This window comes from Vulpes vulpes, chromosome 4, assembly GCF_048418805.1.
Source record: "Vulpes vulpes isolate BD-2025 chromosome 4, VulVul3, whole genome shotgun sequence".
NCBI classification, from domain to species: Eukaryota; Metazoa; Chordata; class Mammalia; order Carnivora; family Canidae; genus Vulpes; species Vulpes vulpes.
Window position 1 is genome coordinate 129,728,684 of NC_132783.1, and position 24,339 is coordinate 129,753,022.

At 38.9% G+C, this 24,339-nt stretch overlaps 1 protein-coding gene across 2 annotated transcripts in view; it reads right to left on the minus strand.

Annotated features, from left to right (window-relative positions):
* Positions 1-24,339, minus strand: part of WDR70 (WD repeat domain 70) — a 303,275-nt gene that overhangs the window by 47,641 nt on the left and 231,295 nt on the right. For both annotated transcript variants that reach the window (XM_072757062.1, XM_026016676.2), the window contains exons 11-13: positions 5,441-5,540; positions 2,591-2,675; positions 941-1,079 (exon numbers count right to left, since the gene is read on the minus strand). In XM_072757062.1, coding sequence (XP_072613163.1) covers positions 941-1,079; positions 2,591-2,675; positions 5,441-5,540 — 324 coding nt within the window. The remainder of the gene's footprint in view (positions 1-940; positions 1,080-2,590; positions 2,676-5,440; positions 5,541-24,339) is intronic.

Below are 24,339 nucleotides of genomic sequence, written 5' to 3' on the forward strand. Positions count from 1 at the left end.
CAATTGTCTGAATCATTTAAGTACATAATATGTCCCAACTGTTTACAAAGAACTGAAATAACTGGAGAAGTCTACATAAGGGTGCTGTTTAAGATATAGGATATTACTACAGGATTTGACAGTGAGCCAAAGAAAATTTACACAGACATTAATCAGTCTATTTCATACTCAGAAAATAACGATGCTTTACCTTACCTTCTAAATAATAATACATACTTTAAAAGACTGTAGAGGAATTCAGATTTTTCCTCTGGGAAACTTCACTATTACTGTATTACATACAGCTCCCTAGTTAGGACAGGAATGAATGAATTGGTGAATCAATGCATGCATGCAGGCTGGTGTTTTAGTGCTTCTATAAATATGTAAAGAAAACTAAAGGTTTTTTTAGATACAGAAGTGAAATTTAAAATGTTTTAAACTTCCAAATAACTAAATAGAAATTAAGCTCAGTGGAAGCTGAGTCTTACCTTAATAACAACTCTGGCAAGCAGAATTCTGTCAAAGCTTTCAAGGTTTAGGAAACAATGATACAATTCATCACTTTCTGAGGGCATAACTTTCACTGGTGTCCACAATCCTTAAATCTTTGCAAAAAAACCATGCACATTGTGGGACACTCCTTTTTGTATCCTACCTAATGATTAGCTTCTACTCTCCTTAAACTGGTTCACAGAGGGGCAGACATCCCCAGCCCAGGTGAAACGGAAGCATGGGCCCATAGGAAATACTGGGCACCAGCTGGGTCAGAGGAAGGGAAAAGGGAGATCAGCCAGTCCACAACATACTAATAATTCCTATGTTGGGGAAAAAAGCAGCTACCGCTGCACTGTAAGAGGCAGGACTTATGTTCTATTTAAAAACTAAAACCAAAACAAAAGATAACTAAGAGGCAAACTTCACTTCATTCTCAAGGCTGAGGAGAGAAGAATTTACATACCGCATCCGTGATGTCTATTTCATACACCCTTTGGAAAGTCCTGCGCTCAAAGAAAACAAGTTTGCCGCTGCCACATCCCCTCTGAACAGATGTCCCGGTGACTATGAGTTTATCATCTGGACTGAAACAGCAATCAGTCCTACAGACAAAAATAGTGTTTAAGCATAAGCTTATGACCCTACAGGAGTGAGTTAAATAACATATAAACAAGACCATTGTAATAAGAGGTAACTCTGATAGGAGGCACACAGGGAGTCAAGCACTTATATTAGATTACTTAATCTTCACAATAATCCTATGGGATAGATATTATTGTCCCCATTTTACTGACGAGGAAACTGAGGCAGAGAGATTAAAGAAACCTTGCCCAAGGTCACAAAAGTAAGTGGTGCAGCTGGGATTCGAATTCAGGCAGTCTGATTCCAGAATCTATGCTTTTAACTTCTACACACTATATTTTTTTAATGTAAAGGAAGTGTGGGAAAAACTCAAGAGAGACTTTGACAGTATTATAGACAAATAGATATTGTATGACTAATGTCTAACTAGTGATTATTTTGTCCAGTTTTGGAATTATTTTTTACCACCACTAACCACCATCCTCAAATAATTTGAGTTTTGTCAAGTCAAGCACCATGAAATGAGGAGCAGGTTGAGCCGCTGGAACCTAAGAGATGGCTATGATTCAAAAGCCCTTGTTATTAGAGATCTGGCCACCTGATTGTGAATAATCTAAGACATGATCCAAACAAGTTAGGCAGTTGCATAGCTTGCAGCAGGCATAATATCTCAAAAAATTCTCATCAGCTATAAATTCATGTTCGTTTGTCCATCTGTTCGCTTTAACAGATAAATGCCATCGGCAATGGACCATGTTAGAGTTAGTGCTCTGCTATTACACAGTTTCCTCCATTTGATGCTTCCATCACCTTCACGCTCTCCCTGTTGGTCATTATTTAACACAGATGTGAAATTTTATTTCTACAAAAACAGAAAGTTTTGCTTAGGCACCAACTGTAGGACTTAAAGTTCAAATCTCACCTCAGCTGCCTCAGAAAAATCTTAAATGCTTCAGTTGTCAACTTAATAGAATGGAGATAACAGTGTTCAGCTACCTAGAGCAAGATACTCTGAACAAGTGAAGGATACTGAATTACAGATTGGAATTATGATAAGAAAAAAATTGCGAAAATGATATACAATAATTCTCAGTTATTAACTGAGACTTTCCAAAGTCTCAGGACTTTGGAGCACAGGACTTTCCAAAGTCATAGTTATTATAAAACTATGAAAAATCATTTTGATGGAATGGGGTTCAAATTTTAAGACCACAAATATACATATCTACCCTGTCATTTATACATATTAAAAGAACAATTCAATCTCTTAAAATATTTTTACTACCCCAACACCTATATATATGTATGTACACAAACATAGAAACTCATGAACATGCATCATTTCAACTTCAAAAAAATTATATTGCCCGAAGAATGTGCAAATAAAAGGGAAAAATAAAATGTATCTTTCAAAAACAGATTTCAAATACTCTTCCTGTTCCTTTTTAAAATACATATGATATAAATTAAGGTGAAGAAATTTCTTTTCTATTCTCTTATGTTTATCAATTCTTTAAAACATGCTACTTACATTGGGAACATGGTAGGAAGACCCGAGGCTGAAAAAAGGGGCTTATTAAACTGTCGGATGTCCCATAATTTCAATGTATCATCACCTTATAGAGGAATGAAAAAGAAAAAAAAAAAGTGAATTGTATGGAAAGAACAATTTCTATGTTCAGTGTTTGCTAAACTTACTGTATAAACTATAGGAAGGAAGGAGGGGAAAGAAAAATGCACATAAGTGTGTTTTACTTTTTTAACTGGGGAGTTTGAAAGCAGTAGATGTGAGAACAGTAGAAAGATTTATGATAATGAACTGGACTTCTAGAAATAAATTTCCAAACTGATGTAGCATCTGTAGGCTAGAAGGAGCCCTGGAGAATCTACTCTAAGGAGTGATTTTACAGCAGCTGGCAGCTCCCCTATGGTATAGTTGAGCATAACCTGACTTCTTAAGAAGATATTAATTTAACAACCATCAGAACTGAAAATAGTTCAGTTCACAACAGGTTCTTTCTCCCAGTGGTGTGTAGATGAAGCTATCCATTAACATTAATGAGAATGAGCCATGTGATTCCCTTCCCTCCAGTGTAACTCTACCTGCGGCTATCATTCTTCACTTTGCTAGGCAGTACAGCTTTTCCAAGCTCTTTAAAGTATAATGAATATTCTTCTAAAAGTCACTTTTTTATATTTCTATAGAGCTACTAACTAATATTCCTGACCAGAATGAAAGCCAAAACTCATATAAGTAATGTCTTTGCTGTTCTTGCTCCCTAGGGTCCACAGCTGAAGCCTGCCTCAACCTCTTGGGTCCAATAAAGAATCAGTATCAGGTGCAAGTGAGGTGAATGGAGATTTCAATAAAATCTCCATCCTCTCCCAAGCGACCCTTCTTCTGAAACCCAACTTTTGGCAAGTGTAGTCATCCACAGATTGGCTGGACTGGGGACCTGCTTACACTGGAAGAACTTTGTAAGACTCACCTTTTTGCTCTTAGTCTTTAAAAAAAGATTACATTCCTCATAATTCTCAAACAATAAGAAAACATTAATCTGCATTAAACAGTTTAGCTAATGTGGCAGGTTCTGGAGCTAGCAGGAGTTTCTTACAACACCCGGGGACTCTGTTGAGTAGACTTCCATCTGCCATATTTTGTACATCCAAGAAGAAAAAGGGTGGAATACAGTATATAGGCTGTGTTGGCGACATGTTACCCAACAGCTATTACAGGATGGAAGGGGAAGGTAAGAATTATCACCAAAATGGCTTTGACTGAAATGGAGTTAGTCCTATACTTCCAGTAATTATCAACTGATTTGGGGCTGGCCAATTTTGAAATCCTCTGAGAGGAATCTTCAAACTATGCTTCCCTCTTATTCCCCACTCTTGGCTCCCCACTGCACATTGGAGATTTGGGTATGCCATTCTAAAGCCGCAAGAGTAAATGTGAGAATTTCTAAGTGAAACATTCATCATTTGAAAAACTTTCCCAGAAGATTCAGATACACACTTGTGGGGGTATAAACCATTATTTCCAAGTAAAGAGAGAGAGAGAGAGAGAGTGTGTGTGTGTGTGTATAGTCTTAATTAAGAGTCATCTCAAGACTCAAATAGGTTAGAATTGATGGACCAAAATACGTATTTCATACAGATCCACTTTATATATATACCATAATATACCATGCACACACACACACCATAAATAGGTAATACATATACCATATATAGAAATATACTATATATACCATAAATAGAAGTTACATATACATACGCTTTGATTTTTTTTACAATTATGTAAGTGAGGGTAGTTTGGATATAATAGAGAAGCCTTCTTCAGAGGAAAGAGAATCTAAATGCAGTTCCCAAGGTATACAGACAAGGAACGGCTGAACTGAGTGAAAGCTGTGCCAAGTCTCTTCGTCTCCTTCTCACTTCCACTGCCCTCTACACCAGGTTGCAAATTCTTTTAGGAAAGGAACTCTGTCAATGATGTTCACAGTTTAGACCCAGCACCTAGCATAATGCTAGTTCAGAGTAGTTGCTCAACATAGAGCAGTTGCGTGATGAATGACAGACCAAATGCAGTGTTGCTAAATTAATATGGCCTACAGAATAAAGACTAAATCCTTTATGTGATATTTAAAGCCATCTGTAATGGCTCCAATCCACTTACTCTACTGTTTCTTTTCTCTCCTCACAAATGGGCCTACAGGCAGATCCTCAGTCATGTCCCATACTTCTTGTAATGCTCTGCTCATAAACTGCCCATACTATGCTCTTTTCTCCTTCTGTCAACACTTAGTTTATCCATGTAAGAAAGAAGCAAAAAGAAACAGCCTATATTCAACCATATGAATAAGGATAAGTAAACTTATCATATGGCCACATAGAACTATGGAGCTATTTAAAAACTAACATCCAGGTACACAACTTTTTTTTAACAGAATTGGGCTAAAAGTGTTCGAACTGAAAAAAAAAATCAACAATGAGCCAACAGAAGACTCTAAATTATAAAATAATATAGAAAGAATACAGAACATCTACAAAACTCCATGAGGTAGAGGCAAAGGTCATCCTTGGAGGCTTCAAACTCTGAGGGAATTTGAAGCTAAAATTAAAACTTAAGCAAAAAAGTACATATTTTACTTTTTTACTCAAGTAAAATTTTACTAAATTTTACTTGGTACCTTTTAAGAAAACAATATTGCCAAGTTAGAAATGCCTTTTAGTTGAGAAAAATAAGTCAGACTGGCAAAGGTACATTAACAAAAGCACAGCTAGCTTTACTATTAGGATATTATTGTAACATTTGTTAGAGTTAATTATGATCATTTTTATATATAGAAACACATCCAAAAGAAGGTTTTTAACCTACCTCCACGAGAGGCAAGGACATTGCCATCATAGGAAAAAGCCACACAAGAAGTGTCTGTGCCTGGGTCATGGGCCTGTTTATAGTGAAATTTAGGATGAACCTGTTTGCAAAGACAAGCAAAGAGTTAATATCTCATCTGAATTCAAATGAGAACATTTTTGTGGCAAGAGTATTTTACTTTATCATCCAGAAAATGATATACATAAAATATTAATTTTACTTGACTACAGTATTCTTTATTCTGGAAAATCATTCAAAAGGTTTCTTGGGATGCCTGGGTAGCTGAGTGGTTGAGCGTCTGCCTTCAGCTCAGGGCATGATCCTGGGATCTAGGATCGAGTACCACATCGGGCTCTTTGCAGGAGGCCTGCTTCTCTCTCTGCCTGTGTCTCTGCCTCTCTCTCCCACTCTCTCTCTCTCTCTCTCTCTGTCTCATAAATAAATAAAATCTTAAAAAAAAAAAAAGGTTTCTAAACACATCCATTTGCTTTAATAAAAGAGAAATTAAGTCCTATTTTTCAGATTGCCTTAGCAAACTCTGAGCAACACAAGATTAATACAGTATTTAGTTCTTATAGCATAAAGTTATTGGGACCAATTCCTACCATTATCTGAAAGAATAAATATAAATAAAATTATAAATGAACAGATTATTTATAAAATAAAAAATATCATTGTGGGGGGGCCTAGCTGGCTCAGTCAGTAAAGCATGTTACTGTTGATCTCACTCAGCATTGTGAGTTTAAGCCCCACATTGGGTATGGTGCCTACTTTAAAAAGTATACACATATATATCTATATCATTGTATTCCTAGTATATGCCAAACACTAGGCATGTGGTTGTAAGTCTTGAACTCTTTAATGTGCCTGTAGGATAATGTTGTCATGGGGGGGAGGAGAGCTAACCCTGACACAATGCTAACCATACCCTATGCACTCTATCCTTTACTACCTTGCCTACTTAATTCAATCACTTTACAAGTTAGGTTCTACTATTATGATGTGCATCTTACAGGTTAGGAAACTGAACCACAAAGACTTAAGTCCCTGATTTAAGGTCACACAGCTAGCAAGTGGTAGAGCTATTAAGTGTTTGAACCAAAAGCCTGCTCTTAAACACTACACTATACTCCTTCTCTAGTAATGTATGTTAATAGTCTTTTTACTTCTAATGTTGCTTCTGCACAGTTAAAGAGTTATAAAAGTAACTCTACTACACTAACCTTGCCATTCAGTTATGATACAGTAACCAGCACAGGCAAAATACTAGGGAGTCAATTATCCTAGCTCCACCAGGCTGGATAATTCAAGTGAAGAGACAGGAACACTGCCAGTGATAACAGCATATAGGTCTTTCCCCAGAGCTACAGGTATAAGAATACAAGTGACCCCATCTCCTTTGGTCCCATATCAACCCTAACAAGAATGAGTCACAAAACAGAGCTCATGTATGTCAGCCTCCCTCCAACATCCCTGACACCCTTTGAGCTTCCACCTAAAAGCTTTCAGTAATGAGGAGCATGTCATTACCTCACAAAAGCAGACAGGGCTTTTTTCTGGTTTTGTTTTTAATAATTTGTGTATATTAAGTTAAATTTGTTCTCTCTCTTCGTCTGTATTTTTTTTTCTTCCTCTGTATTAAACATGGCTACTGCACTTCCACCTTTCATGGATACAAATAAGTTATTGATTTAACTTTTAATTGGGCATCAACTGTATGACAGATACAAGGTTAAACAAGGAAACACAAATGTACCAAATTAAACCTGGCTTTTCTCCTCAGAGAGTTGACAGTCTGGGTTAAGTATAAGAAGTGACAAGTGGTACAATGGGGACGTGAAGAGCAGTGAGCACTGAAGAGAGGTGCCTAATCCAAACCTGGGAAAGAGGGGTCAGGGTGGGGGAAGGACAAAAAAGAAATTCTGAGACCCAGCTGATGAAAGTATGAGTTAGCAGATGAAGGAACAGGATGCAGAGACAAGAATGAGTATTCCAGTCACAGGGTACTTTGTTGTAGTAGGCAGAATTTTGACCCCTATGACGTCCACCCCCATAAATATGTCATTCTACATGGCAAAAGGGCCTCTGTAGATATAACCAAAGTAACTAACTAGTTAATCTTAAAAGAGAGATTATCCTGGATTATCCAGGTGGGGCTGAAGCAGTCACATGAGACCTTAAAAGCAGAACTTCTTCCTGAGGACAGAAAAGGAAGCCACAGAAACATGAGAGACAGTAAGTCAGAGAGACTGGAAGAATAAAGTGTTTGACATGCCACTGTTAACTCTAAAGATGTGTCAAGGAAATAGGGATCTGAATGCTGCCAATAACCAGTGCATCTGAAAGAGGACCCTGAGCCCCAGATGAGAGACACAGCCCTAGCCAACAGTTCAATTTTAGCTTGATGCGACCCTAAGAAGAGAATCCCACCACACCATGGCAGACATCTTATCTACAGAAATTGTGAAATAATAAACTGGGTGTTTTTTAAGGTACTATATTAGTGGTAATTTGTTACAAAAGCAATAGAAAGCTTAACATGTGCATAAAAGTAAAAGAACTGGTTGCAAAGAACTAAAAGAAGCTAATCATGACTTGAGGGAAAGAAGAGGTGGGGGGATAGTATGAGCAGAGAGCCTCGATCACCAGAAGCCTTATAGGCCATATTAAGGGCTTACATTTTATCCTGAAGACAAAAGGGAGCTGCTTAATAGAGATTACTCGGAGAACATGACTAGGCTTACTTATTTTAAAAAGATCACCCTGGACACATGAAGAATGGATTGGGAATATTTTGTTCCTCAGAAAAACAAAACTCTGCTACTGAACTCAACAGGGAAAATTTGCCACTTGGTCATATTTCATCAAGTCATCAACTACTAAACTCTAAATAAAACTTCTGAAAGATAGTGTAGTGGTAGCAGTTTACCAAAAAGTCTGTACTTACATTTGGCCTCCCAGTGAAATTAACTCGGTTTTTTGTTTGTTTTAAATGTATTTATTTTTAATCCTCATAAAGGTATAAACACATATAAATAGAAGGAAAACCCATCATTTCAGGAGTGGTAAGGCAATGCAATATAGTAAGACTGGGCCAGGAACCAGGAGACAGGAAAGCTAGACTTAGCTGAATAAAAACCAGCAGTGTGACTGGGGGCTAATTAGTCTCTCCGGATCACAAGTCTATCCACTGTAAAATAAATGGCTTGCACCAGCTGATTTCTAGGGTCACTGACAGCTCTGCGATTCTTAAGGAAAAGACAAAAACTGGTATACATAATATTTTATAATTCAACTAACTGATCAATATGTACTTTTTATTATTAATAGGACAAAACAGGGGGATCCCCTGGGTGGCTCAGTGGTTTGGCGCCTGCCTTCGGCCCAGGGTGTGATCCTGGAGTCCCGGGATCGAGTCCCGTGTCGAGCTTCCTGCATGGAGTCTGCTTATCCTCTATCTGTGTCTCTGCCTCTGTCTCTGTGTCTCTCATGAATAAATAAATAAAATCTTAAAATAGGACAAAACAAATTTTGAATGCCAATATTTGAACATATACATACACACATACACATAGATGTGTATATATACATAACCCAGTAAATAGGATAAAGAACCTTAAAAGGTGTAGAATCCAAAGGAATCCTATCATATGAGCTTCAACATGAGCCCAGTTGCAAGCAGGTTGTTCCCTGTGATAGTCTAATTCTCATCCTTGCTGCTCAGAGAGGGCGTGAGATGAGGCTGCAAATCTGCTGTTCCCTAAATAGGTCTTGCTTCTTCTTTTTACTGCCCTGAGCGGGATTCTAGCATTTAAAGACATACAGCCATCTGGTACTCAAGCAAAGAAAAAGTGCTGTTTCAAAACTTAAGATTCTGCTGGATCTAACAGATGATAGTATAACTACAATATAAGGAACTGAATGGGAATAAGGGATTATGACTACAGGTGATTTTGCCTTTATAGTAAGAAAAGACTTTACCAAATATTCATCTGTCACAATTTTATGTCTCCATTTTTAGGTACTACTTTAAAAGGCCACTATATTGGAGGTTGGGTGTTGTGAAACTTCTATATTTCATTGTTTATAATGCAGAATGGGTGAATATATGCCACAAAACAAACCCTAGCTTGTCCTTCTGACTTCCTACAGTTCCTATTGTCATATTAATTTGCATCTCAGGGCAATGCTCCTTTAGAGTAATAAATGGCTGCATATTAATAATTAAGATTATGAGAGAAAGATTGTACTCTAAATAATCTAAATCATTTCCTCTTTAAAAGGATCTAATAGAGATCCCTGGGTGGCGCAGCGGTTTGGCGCCTGCCTTTGGCCCAGGGCGCGATCCTGGAGACCCGGGATCGAATCCCACGTCGGGCTCCCAGTGCATGGAGCCTGCTTCTCCCTCTGCCTGTGTCTCTGCCTCTCTCTCTCTCATTGTGTGCCTATCATAAATAAATAAAAATTAAAAAAAAAAATAAAAGGATCTAATAAAATGAAAAAGCAAAATGTCCTCACTTGAGATGGACAGCTCACAGATTTTATCAAAAGTGCTCTTCAATTATTAACTTCACTTTAACCAATAACAAAAGTTTATTCTACTGAAATAAAATAGATAGCCAGAGGTGATCAAAACTTGCTGAAAATATGAACACTTGGACAGTCATGAGGACAAAACACCCTCATACTTTGGAAACAGAGTCAACCTGACTAAAAACACTTCTGGCATAGTGTGGGAAATCTAAAACTGTGACTTCTCCTTTAACTGATTTTATGACCATCGTAGGCAAAGAACACTGTTCTTCGGGGAAACTAAGATTATTAACTCCTTTATATTGGTTTCCTATTCTTAGGAGGACTTTTTATGTTATCATTTGGAGAGTATCAAATCTCACAGATTCATAGTGATGGAAAATGCTTGAGTTTTAAAGGCCTTCTCCTGAGATCATACCATACAAACTCGAATTGGTAAAACTGTCCCTATATCCTTTCTTAGCAGATGGTTAGAAGCCTCTGGCAGCACAGAACTCATGACTACAAGCAACATCAGTCCATTTCTAGGTGGCTCTAATCGGGAACACTTTTCTTAAACTGGTTCCTAGAATTCCAGTATCTACTTATGACTCCTGGTCCTGTCTTCTGTGGCTATACCAATTCTAGTTTTTCTTCTCTAATGCAGTCTGCCAAATTCTTAAAGAAAAAAATTATGTCTTCCACAAAGTCTTAAATATACCATTCCTGAAATCCTAAATGTAATTCAAACATTCTGTGGTGCTACCAATGGTCAGTGAGTTTACATCCAGGGGCTGCCTACATCCCATTACCTTTACTTTTCTAGTGTGTGTCAGTCAATGCAAGAGGAATGACAGACCTCAAAATGATCAAAACATGTTTTATAATTAACAGAGACAATGGAATAAACTATTTGAAATGAGAAAGTTTAAATAAACTGCAGGGCTGAAAACAGAAAAAATTAATGAAAAGAATACCGATCCAGGAGCTAGAGAAAAAAACAGCAAATAGATCCTACACCCAGCAGAAGAAGAGAGTTAATAAAGAGCAGAACTCAACAAAATCGAGACCAGAAGAACTGTGGAACAGATCAACAAAACCAGGAGTTGGTTCTTTGAAAGAATTAATAAGATAGATAAACCATTAGCTGTGGTCATCAAGACAGTGTGGTACTGGCACAAAAACAGACACATGGATCAATGGAACAGAATGGAACAGACTCCAGAAGTGGACCCTCAACTTTATGGTCAACTAATATTTGACAAAGGAGGAAAGACTATCCACTGGAAGAAAGACAGTCTCTTCAATAAATGGTGCTGGGAAAATTGGACATCCACATGCAGAAGAATGAAACCAGACCACTCTCTTTCACCATAAACAAAGATAAACTCAAAATGGATGAAAGATCTAAATGTGAGACAAGATTCCATCAAAATCCTAGAGGAGAACACAGGCAACACCCTTTTTGAACTAGGCCACAGAAACTTCTTGCAAGATACATCCACGAAGGCAAAAGAAACAAAAGCAAAAATGAACTATTGGGACTTCATCAAGATAAGAAGCTTTTGCACAGCAAAGGATACAGTCAACAAAACTAAAAGACAACCTACAGAATGGGAGAAGATATTTGCAAATGACGTATCAGATAAAGGGCTAGTTTCCAAGATCTATAAAGAACTTATTAAACTCAACACCAAAGAAACAAACAATCCAATCATGAAATGGGAAAAAGACATGAACAGAAATCTCACAGAGGAAGACATAGACATGGCCAACAAGCACATGAGAAAATGCTCTGCATCACTTGCCATCAGGGAAATACAAATCAAAACCACAATGAGATCCCACCTCACACCAGTGAGAATGGGGAAGATTAACAAGACAGGAAACCACAAATGTTGGAGAGGATGCGGAGAAAGGGAACCCTCTTGCACTGTTGGTGGGAATGTGAAATGGTGCAGCCACTCTGGAAAACTGTGTGGAGGTTTCTCAAAGAGTTAAAAATAGATCTGCCCTACGACCCAGCAATTGCACTGCTGGGGATTTACCCCAAAGATACAGATGCAATGAAACGCCGGGACACCTGCACCCCGATGTTTCTAGCAGCAATGTCCACAATAGCCAAACTGTGGAAGGAGCCTCGGTGTCCATCGACAGATGAATGGATAAAGAAGATGTGGTCTATGTATACAATGGAATATTACTCAGTCATTAGGAACGACGAATACCCACCATTTGCTTCAACGTGGATGGAACTGGAGGGTATTATCCTGAGTGAAATAAGTCAATCCGAGAAGGACAAACATTGTATGGTCTCATTCATTTGGGGAATATAAATAATAGTGAAAGGGAATAGAGGAGAAGGGAGAAGAAATGGGTAAGAAATATCAGAAAGGGAGACAGCACATGGAAGACTCCTAACTCTGGGAAACGAACTAGGGGTGGTGGAAGGTGAGGAGGGCGGGGGGTGGGGGTGATTGGGTGGCAGGCACTGAGGGGGGCACTTGACAGGGTGAGCACTGAGTGTTATTCTGTATGTTGGCAAATTGAACACCAATAAAAAATAAATTTATTATTAAAAAAAAAAAAAAAAAAGAATACCGATCCTTCAGCCAAGCTAACTTCACCTAAATTTTCATCTGATACATTATAGTTTGCCCCCGGTCAAGCTGCTTAATCTGTTTCTTAGTTTGTTAATTTTTAAAATCATACACCCTACACATCTTCTCACTCCTCTCCTTCTCAATTCCCAAAGACACTGAGTTACATTTGACCTGTTAACCCCTGCCTTATGTCAATGCCACAAACTTATTAACTCTGTATTAGGTAGCTCTTTTCAGAAAGTTGCTGACATATAACTATGCTACCAAAACACAAACTCTAAGAGCAAGATGAAGCAAATGCTGGGCTCTCTAAAAAATGAGATGTACTAACATTTGTCCTCTCAAATCTGTTCCTAGGACTCTCTCAAAAGATATAAAATTTCTTTCTCATTGGGAATCTATTTTCAAGTTTAGTGATAACCAAGCATGTCTGTATTTTCAGTCACATGTTAGAGTTACTTACTCTTCCAGGATTAAAAATATGCCAGGATTTTTTTTAAGTGGCAAGATTAAGAACAGAATAAATATCGGTCTAGACTGAACTAATTTGCTCCTGCTTCTCTAATTTTGGAGATCTGTAGTATGGAGAATGAGGAGAATGTACACAAAATAATAGGTACTGTCATATTAACATGCTTTGCCATTCCCTACTCCCACAAAGCCTTCATTTTACTGAGGAGAAATAGACAACACCTCTCTAACAGACTCTGTGATATTTAGATTAATATATTGTATGAAAATATGGCATCATGATAAAAAGCATAGGCTATCCAGTCAGATTGACAAGTTCAAATCCAGGCTTCACCACTTACCATCTGTATGATCTTGGGCAAACTAATCTCCCTATGCTTCCATCGGCCATCTATTAAATGAGAATAAGAATAGTATCCATGTCAGCTGTTGGGAGAATTTAACGACTTGATGCAAGCGATGCAAGCGTGGTACACTCCTTGGCAATGTAACTTTGCCGTTCTTTTCATCAAGATGTGCCATTTACTTCTCAAAACCTCGGTTCTGGGTATGGACATGTGACTTGTTTGGGCTTACAGGACATGCAGCCAAGAAAATGTGCCTTTCACATCTCCAACAGTGAAAAGCTAACTGACTGCCACTCTTCTGCCTCTGTGACTCAGCCAGGCTTTCTAAGGGCTGTTCCCAGCCAATGACTGAGCACAAGGGATAAAGGACTCCTAAGTGATCTGAAGGAAACTTTCCTGACATTGTGCTACAGTCTAAGTCTTTCTGCACAGCCCTCTTTTCTTCTTCTATTTACTGTAACAATTTTATTGAGATATAATTCACATACCACGGGATATGCCTACTTAAAAATATGCAGCTCACTGATTTTAGTATTTTCAGAGAGTTGGGCAACCATCACCACAATCAATTTTAGTACATATCCATCTCCCTCAAAAAGAAACCCCATACACATTAGCAATTACTTCCCATTTCCCCCTAGCCCCTCAGCCTTAAGCAACCACTAATCTAGTTTATCGCTGTATATTTGCCTACCTGAACATTTCATATAAATGAAATTACACAATATACTATCTTTTGGGACTGGCTTCTTTCACTTAGCATAATGTTTCCGAGGTTCATCCAGTGTAGATGTATATCAGCACTTCATTTCTTTTCATTGCCAAATAATATTCCATTGTATAAATGTACCACATTCTATTTATCCATTCATCAGCAGACAGACATTCAATACTCCTTTCTTTCCTGTCTTTCACAAGAGGCATGACTTGTATCATGCTCTCTTTCCAGATTTCTCAGGCTCCCTTCTCATTTCCCCCTACAGGCCTTTCCATCAGTAAATTTCACATGTTTAATCCTGACCCTGGTGTCTGTTTTCAGAGGACCCAAACTAACACATGTGGTACCATGAGGGATCCCACAATTTGGGTGGTAAGATAAGAATGTGGGACTGGCTGACTCACTGCCTGATAGGTGGAGAGGACATTGTTCTAAGTGGACTGTGAGGTGCAGATATGCCCTAGTACTTGGTATTGGTTCAACTGCTACAGATTTTACTGGAGATGACCTGGAAAAACTTCCTGCTATTGGGGAATGTCCTTGTGGGTACAATGTTTTAGGTATTTAAACAATATGGGAGGAACAATGCCTACAAAGATAGTAGTGTTGGCTGGCTACTGCTCAGTCCAACTAATACCCTGAGGGATAATGAGAAACTGAGGGCCATTAAAAGTTAAAGACTATGTGGGAGAGCCAGAGGGCCAACGTTAGTACTTTTTGAAGGGGCCCACATCTCCTGCAGTAGAAGAACAGACACAGCTGAGCAACTAAAGTGGTCTGGTAGTTAGATTTATAGAGTTCCAGAGACATTTAAATGCTCAACCAAAGCAAGTCTGTTATTCTAAAGTTAGGGATCTCGCTGGGAAAACCTGAGACCCTGAAACATAAGGATAGGATATCTGGATGGATGTCCATAGAATACTGGATCTGCAAACCCTGCCTTGGAACTCTCATAACTTAGAGAGGTGGCCAACTCTTGTTCCAGGAAGAGCTAGAACTTCCTTTGTGTTAGGAAGATGTTACAACTGCCCCTCCCCCAAGAGGAGCTTCCCCTACCTCCTCCTCTCCTGGCTGCTAGGCTAACAACTAGGGTTGAATCCCAGGATTGCTCAACTAGGGTAGGGTGGGGGGTGGTTGCAAAGAGGAAAGAGATTACACTCCAAAAGAATGCAAGAATTAGCTAGCAGCAACTGCAAGGAGTCATGAGTTTAAAGTGTGAGGATGTTTAATCAAGGGGACTTTAATGTAAGACTAGATAAGAAGGATTCCTTCATTTAGGGGGGCAGATTTTTGGAAAAGGAACCCGGGAGATGGGGCAAATGAGCTGCTAGAATGCTATTAAAGGCCTGGAAAAGTGATGGCCAATGTTGAATAAAAGAAAAACATCCTGACTGCCCTAGCAGAGGACAGAGAAAAGAACAAGAAGGTTTGGGGAAGTGGGCACGTTGGAATGGATACATTGTGTTAGTCTGGGAAACAGAGATTATTATTTTTCATGGGAGAGCCTAGAACTACCATTCACTGAGGCCATCAGCAAGCACAGGTGAGAGAGTCAGCATCACCAAGAAGTTCAGTGGCAGCTCTCCTCTGAAGCACAGGGCTAATGGCACAGAGCCAGACCATTAAAATTAACATCTACAAGGATGATGAGGCCCAAAGTAATAATAGCCAGGTTGCAGTGCTTGATTACTAGAAGCTGAAAGGCTGCAATTACTATAATATAAAGTATAATGACTAGCAAAGTCAGAGAAAGAGGGCTCTATGTGGAGGGAGTCATGGAGGTTAACAGAATATAACATTCCTAGAGGCAGAAGAGATGGGCAGACAACAAAGGTAATGCTTAACCTCTACCATCAAAAAGAGAGATGAATGGAGGAAGAGGCGGCGGAAGGTGGTCACCTTAATAAAAAGTTATGATCCCTTCTTCCATTCTCATATCTAAGTCTATTTTCAGATCAGGAGCCTACTGACTACAGAGGTAGCCAGATTCCTAAGAAAAAGGATAGTGCTACTCAGTGGAGCAATATTCTCCTAGTCCTTCCGCAAAGGGGTTGCTGACTACAGAATTAATCAAGGAGTAGTCCCAATTGTAGCTGCTATGATGAATGACACATCATAGCTAGAGCAGATTAATAAAGCCTTAAGGTGATTCTGGCAAAAGGACTTCCCACTGGCCTGGCCAAAGCTTTCTTAGAACTATATTGTTATCTGAGATTATTCCTAGCCAACCCTAATTCCCTCCTTCCTTCCCTCTTTCTTCCATAGGAGTTGGACCTGTATCACCATCTGGTACTCTCTAGCTTCCTCTTCTGGCTCCCCACTCACTTTTTCCCTTCTAGGAGTTTTGGCAATAGATCTCTTACATATCTAATGCTGCCTTAGCATCTGCTTCTTGGAGAAGCCTAACAAAGGACACTAACAAACAAGACACAAACAGAGAATTATAAAGAAACATACATTGGGACTTGCTCTCTTGCTGTTTCTGGAATCCAGGCATCTTGTGAAAAATCACTGGCTAGCTTCCTGGATGACCAGAGACATGCCCAGTCATCCCCATAGCACCAGCTGACATCTAGCCAACAACCAGACATGTGGATGAGGACATCCTAGATCATCCAGCTGTTAGTTAACTGTAGATGCAATAGAGAACACATGAGAAATCAGCCTAGCCATTTCAGAACAGAAGTATTGTCCAATTGACCCAAAGAATAGTGAGAAAAAGAAATGCCTATTGTTCAAGTTACTAAGTTTTAGAGCAGTTTGTTATACTAGCAAAAAGGAATATAACATATGAAGGATGTGAACAGTGCCTGACAAATAGCAAACATTAGAGTGTTTGGCATTATTATAAGTCAGATAATACTATAGGAACATAACTTTTTAAAAAAGGTTGATTCTCTCTCCTCTCCCTCAACATTCTACCAAAAAATATCCATCATAAAGCAGTCCTAAAATCCAATAATTAAAATGTATTCAATTTTATCTTGTGTTGTACTTTACATGATCACTATGCTCCTCTCTTGCCTTTCTGCATCTGCCTGTGAGAGCGAGAATTCTCTCTAGCAATGTTTCTTAATCCTTGCTATGGTTGCTTGGAATCACCACTGTCTCTAGGTAGATGTGACCCTGGTTCCAACTAGTTGCAGCCATTCCTGTATATATTCTTGGACACCAAACAAGATGATTCCAACAGATAATATTGCAGTGAGAGAAAAGAATGCTTAGAAATAGCTCATTCTTGGAGGATGTGGGAGGAAGGATTGTATTTAAGTTGCTTTTCTTCATAGTATTAGGTAAGAGCTCTTTCCCCCACATTTCTGATCCTTTCTTTCAAGTAGGTCAGCCTCAGATTCTTTCTCTCTCAGACACATCTGAACTTCAAGAACACCAATGAGTCCTAGAACAGTATAATATGTTACACATCACATATCATGGTGCTTACAAGAGGAACAAACTTAATAAATACAGCATTTCATACTCAGAACTTTTGAGCATGTTTCAAGGAAATAATATATTTCATACTAAGTTGACAGTTTTCCAAGTTTCTAACTTTAAAAAAAAAAAAAAGATAATTATGCTCTAGCCAAGATGTTTTTCCCTTCCCTCATTCTTTCCTTTTCTCTCTCCCTCTATTCCTTTCTTCTTTTGTTTAAAAGAAATAATTTAAAGCCAAAGGACAATAATAATCTAATAAAGGTTTCTGAAAAGTCTTTTCATCATTCCCCATAAAAGTGTGAAGATGAAACTTTTAGAATCCACATTTACAGTGTGAACTACATTTACAGAGGATCTATTATATATAAAATGAGATACATAAATGAAGAAATCACATGGAATATTCTTGAAATGATCTGCAATTTGGAAAAAGGGGACACACACATAAGACCTCTTATTCCTTCATCAAACATTTACTACATCAACTACAAGCAGGTTTGGAGGGCATCAAAATGACTAGGAATTGGTTTCTGCCTTAATGGGGAAGGTTACAAGTGAGAGAGAAAGAGAGAGAATGAGCAAGTGTGAACATCGAAGCTGAAATCCTCAGCAGGGTTCTCCACTCTCAGTCCAGATTCACTGTTGCAACCACCGTGATTTCAAAAAACAAGTATGACTTAGCATTTATTTTCCAACTGTGTTTGCCAAAGGGATAGCTAGCCTTCATTCATAACTGGACAATGTTACATGTCTGTTGGGTCATCTCACTAGGTGACTGCAGTGTGTGACTACCTAGGGTTCTATCTGATGACCAGCTGGAAGCTGCAGCTGCAGGAGAAAGCTCAGCCACGGAGATGTGAGTCACAGGCTGCATATGATGCCACTGCTTTGGAATCTTCTGGCTCCCCATGTGCTTGCAACTTGAAATTCAAGGTGTTTACTTTAGTCTATAAAACAAACCCCTTATAGCTAAGGCACAAGTTACCTTCACATTAATCTCCCTTGTTATAAACCCTGACTGAATCAGTCAGTACACCAGTTAGGCCCTCTATATTTATGCTTCAGAAAGCTGGATGCAAAACAAAAACAAAAACAAAAACAAAACAAAAAAAAAAGGGTTAAAGCCCTACAGAAAACCCAAGCTTTTGGAATTTGAAGAAGGAATAAAATGAAAGTCTGAACTTTGAGATTCCATTTATAATCTTGAGACATGATATAGGATTATTTAAAGATGGGCATATTATCTGATTAAAACATTTATTTTTTTTTAATTTTTATTTATTTATGATAGTCACACACACAGAGAGAGAGAGGCAGAGACACAGGCAGAGGGAGAAGCAGGCTCCATGCACCGGGAGCCTGATGTGGGATTCGATCCCGGGTCTCCAGGATCGCGCCCTGGGCCAAAGGCAGGCGCCAAACTGCTGCGCCACCCAGGGATCCCTGATTAAAACATTTAAATATCTGATATATTTTACTGTTCTGATTTTAACCAAAGTATAATTTTTATTGGGAAAAAAAATGAGGTCATACAGAATTTCATATGATATTCTGTAGGTTTCCAAATGAGAGTATCACCTAAATCACCAAGAAGAATGATTTAAGGAAAAAAAAAGTTCTTCCAGAAACAGCCTAAAAGCAGGGTTTCCCAGAGGATGTTTTGTGTAACATCATGCTCTCCAGGGGTGGGGTGGGGGGTAAGGGCCAAAGAAGCCTGGGAAAATAGAGTTTATTTGCAAACCATGCCCTTGTCTTGAAAATTCACAATGCACATTAGTGTATTAAAAGCCAAAGTCTTTTAAATAGCAGTCCTAGAATAACTCAACCTCTTTAACATTTCTGATGCTTATTTGACTATAGGACTTTTTTTTTATTCAGATACTATTTACTAACACAGAACTAACATTCTCTGGACCTTAATTGGGGAAATACTGTATCTAGAGCAAGAATTAGGAAATTTTTCCGGAAAAGGCCACACAGTAAATATTTTAGGCTTTGAAGACCACAGTCTCTGTTGTAATTATTTATTTCTGCTGTTGTAGCATGAAAGCAGCCAGAGACAACAGATAAACAAATGGATGAGGCTATGTTTCAATAAAACTTTATTTACAAAAAGAGATGACAGGGATCCCTGGGTGGCGCAGTGGTTTGGCGCCTGCCTTTGGCGCAGGGCGCGATCCTGGAGACCCGGGATCGAATCCCACGTCGGGCTCCCGGTGCATGGAGCCTGTTTCTCCCTCTGCCTATGTCTCTGCCCCTCTCTCTCTCTCTGTGACTATCATAAATTAAAAATAAATAAATAAATAAATTTATTAAAAAAAAAAACAAAAAGAGATGACAAGGTGGATTTGATCCACAGTTTACTGACTTCTGATCCAGAAGGAACAAAAATCTTAGGAAAAGGCAATCATTGTTCCATAAACTAAAGGTTTCCTTGTGATTCAATAGTAACTTATCTTGTAACACTAATGATGGTGGCAATAACAACAATGCCGGGTACATTTATTGAACATGCTGCTACTTGGTATAGTAAAACATACATTTTCTAATTTCATCCTTAGAACAAGCCTCCTGAGATGTATGTAATTACCTCATTTCACAAAGAAGAAACCTAAGGCTTAGTAAGGTGACTTACCGAAAGACACATGATTAGTATATTGTCAGAGCAAAAATTCAAACCCTGTTTCTAACTCCAGAACTGTACTCTTCACTAAAACATCTCTTTTTATGTATTCATACATTTTTATATTTACTTTCAAAATACTAATTGTGTGTGTGTGTATATATATATATACACATATGTGTGTGTGTGTGTGTGTGTGTGTATATATATATATATATATATATATATATATATCCTGTCAGTTTTACCAGGCTTTTTTTTGGATTTGTATAGATTATTATAGTAATGGTCCTAAGTGATTTGCATCTCCTTGTATCCGTAAGAAAGGCAGTGTGTGTGAGGGAGTGGATAACATGAAATAACTTTTCTCCTTTAAAATACATAACACATTTTTTAAACACTATTAGGGATTTCGGGGTGGGGGGGAGGGAATTCTATTACAAATTCGATCTAAGGCAGAAGCTAGCTGTAATTCCCTCTTAATCCATAAAGAACAAATAAAAATTGTAAACCAGTCATTCTTTATCCACCTCTAGTCCCAGTCAATGGGATCTGATACATGATAAAAAAAAAAATAGCTAACATGTACGGGGCATTTACTGTGGGCTAGATACTGTCCTAAGTGTGTGCTATCTATTAACTCCTAGAATCTTCCAAAGGCTTCATGAGATAAATACTATTATTATCCCCACTTTCCAAAAGGACATGGCAGTACAGAAAGGTAAGGTTAATTGCCCGTCATGTGGCCACTAAGTGAAAGGCAAGATTTGAACTCAGGTATCTGGCTTCAGTACCTACACTCTTATCTACCACTGTACATGTATATACTCACAGCTCTCCTGACTTTAGCCTCCTTCTGCTCTGACCCCATTTTGCAACTAAGGTAGGCCTGGACTTTGTGCAGCAGTTATGCTCTTTCCTTAAGAGGCCAGTCTTCGCCCCAACCACCAAAGAAATTTGTAAGAGAAACATAGGGAAGTACAACAAGAGAGTGTAGCATAGTGGGTGAGTACTACATCAGTTACTGGAAACAAATGAAACCATTTTCACAACTAATCCCAATTCTAGGCCACTAGTTAATTCAATCCCTAAGCAAAGGTTCTTTCCTCATGAAGATCACACAGAGAGTCCTTAAAGTAATTTTAAACTTGGTAAATAACACAAGTTACAAGTGGCAGCGAGGAAATCCTGTAACGCTGTGGATCTCCTTAGCTGCCCTCTGTATGATGTTACCTTTCTCCTCCATCTTTACTCTTAAGTACGGGGTAAGAGGGGTGAGGATCTTAGACTGTTTATATCACATAAGAAATGCAAATGTGAACACAAGTGCAGCTTTCCATTCAGCTTTTTAATTGAGGAGGAACTTGAAAGCCACTATGCCAACACCGGAAGCGCAGTGCTGTGGAATGACCTGCCTAGACAGGAGGGAAAGCCCAGCGGTCCCCCCTTTGAAGTCCAGCTGCCTGAGATTCACTGGCAGCCAACCTTCAAAGAGAGCCGATGCTTCCTTCCCTCAGCCTGGCCGCCAAGCTTCCCGGGCAGCTGGGCAGATTTAGCCACTCTCTGCCCAGCTGTCTGTGAACTCTGGCGGCCAGTTCAAGTGAGGGATAGGGAGGTGGCAGAGAAGGAAGGGTGAGGAAGAGGGAGTGGTGAGGGGAGGAGGGTGGCGGGCCCAGTGGCGCCAGGGCAAAGAGGATGCCGGGTTTCTTTGGAACCAACCTCATCAGTGTCAGTCAAAAGACCAAGCTTCCAGGAGACCACACTCCAACTCTACCACAAAGCAACCACCGAGATTTCAAATTCCTTCAAAAGCTGAGTGACTCTCAAATGTACTCTTCCAAAGATCTAAAGATGGCCCTGTTGCTGCATAAAACAGTCCAATCTCTCCATGAGGATGTAGGGGACAAAGCTAAGATCAAGTAACAAAAATGCACAATCCTTTACTAATTTTGATTTTCCAGCATCAGGAATTTATGCTTCTTTGGGATTTTTGGGGTTGTTTGCTGAGTTTGTTGTGGCAACCCTTCTGTTCCTCTGGCAGCCAATAACTAAAATCACTTATCTGCTTCTGCGCCTGTGCAACAGATGCTGGAAGAAGACTGGCTCATTTAACATAAACATTACCAATGTGTTGTTATATTTATCCTCTGGAACAATATGCTTGGAAAAAAGAATAGAGAGTGTTATCAGCTGCAGGTGCAAAAGGGACATAAAACAGTTCTGTTAGTGACAACAAACTTTCAAAAGAAGTCCAACTAAGAACAAACTAAGAACAAACAACAAACAACTAAGAACAAAATCTTAAATTTGCTAAAGTGGGAGGCTATGGAAGTGACTAATATACAGGAGAATGGAAAGGAAGAATGAAGAGTCATGAACAGAAGAATTAATCATCAGATCTACATTTCAGATGGAGTTCTCTGGCAGCTCTGTGGAGATACTGAGGGAGACTGGAAGCAAAGATCATTAAATAATGAAATCTTTTCTCTAGTCTTGTACAATTTGGTTAGGAAAAGAATGAATGGATGACCTTGTACCGTGCACCGTGGCAATATAAGGAAAAGACCTAGATATTCAGATAAACTATCATACTATCATATTAAGTCATTAGCCACAAATGCCTCCTCCTCCTGCTCTTTAGGTCTCTTTAAAACTACATGACACAGTAGCCAGCAGCAAGTATTGTGATATCAAAAACATACAACCCAAAACTTAGATTATCTAACTTTAAAGGTATAACACTGAGTCTATAGAAGAAGCACTGATTAACATTTGCTAAAAATAATCCAACTGTTGATTCACTCATTCTACAAACGTCTATGGAGTCCTTGCTATGTGCAATGTACTATGCTAGGTGTTGCAGATGAGTCACAGATTAGTAAAATCTGAAGGAGATTTTTCTAGAAATGGAGACAAACATAAAACAAATATTTGCAATTCAATGTGTAGTAAATAATGGCAGTATCCGCAAACTATACAGTAAGCCCACGGAATAATGGGCAGCTCTACCATGATAGCAAAATGGTGCTATGGTTGGAGTAGAGGAGAGAAATCAGGTAAAATCTGGTGAGGATGCTTGACAGCCGTCTTTGAAGGATAAGTAGGAGATCACTAGCAATACAAGAGAAAGTTATTTCATTGGAGGACTCAGAATATAAAAGACTCAACTGTGAAAAAGCATACTGCTTTTGCATCTACAGGTGGGACTCAAGAATAAACCAGTAGCGCATGAGACCAGAGAGCTAGAGGTCAAATCATTAGTGCCCTCAGATATCCTTCAATGGAGTTTGAATTTGTACCCGAGGGGCAATGTTGCGCCTCTGTGGGTTTTAAGGAGAGAGGGGTAATATGATCATAACTGCATTTTAAAATATCACTCTGTAGCAGTGGGAAACATAGAGTAGAAAAGGAAAGAAAGACTGGGGGTAGGGAGATGAATTAATAAATACCCAAGGTGGTCCAGGTGAGAGCAGATGAGGTCTTGAATCTGGGGAATGGAGGAGTATGCCTGAGAACAACTGAAGCTGTAGTTGGCAACTCTGGCATAGTTGTGAATCTGTGACATAGCAAATACAGGCTATTCTGGATAGATACCAGACCTCCCGAAAAAGAAGGAAGAGTTGAAAAAGGCTTTTGTTAAATCAAGTAAATAAAAAGCAGGAGCTTGAGCATACATTCTAGGAGCCAACAGGGATTAAAAGGATGAAAATATAGGAAAGGGAGTGACTGGTTGAATGAAGTCTCAGAGGAGGCAGGAAGGACCCGAGATCAAGTGCATAGGTGGAAGGATCAGTGAGGAGCTGGAAGACAGACTTCTTCTATGGAGCTGCAAGGAAGGAGGCTAGGAGACAAGCAGGTATCAACCCAGAGATATTTACATACTCAGGGGGAAAAATCTGACAGAGGTCCAGACCATTGTCCTTATTCTTCCACCTAGAGGAGAGATAACTGAGTAGGAGATGGGAATTACAAGGTGGACCAGAGAAGAACTGAGTTTGAAAATATCCTTTGAAGTGAAATGACAGAGATAAATGCACAGGAAAAAGGAAGGGATTACCAAAGGCAAGGAGGGCCCAGAAGAAAAGGTGTATCATCAATCTGGAATATACCAATCTGCAAAATTACAAGGTTTATCATGTTGGACTTAGAGCTAGACCAAAGAAGCAAAGACACCATACTACTGGAACTGA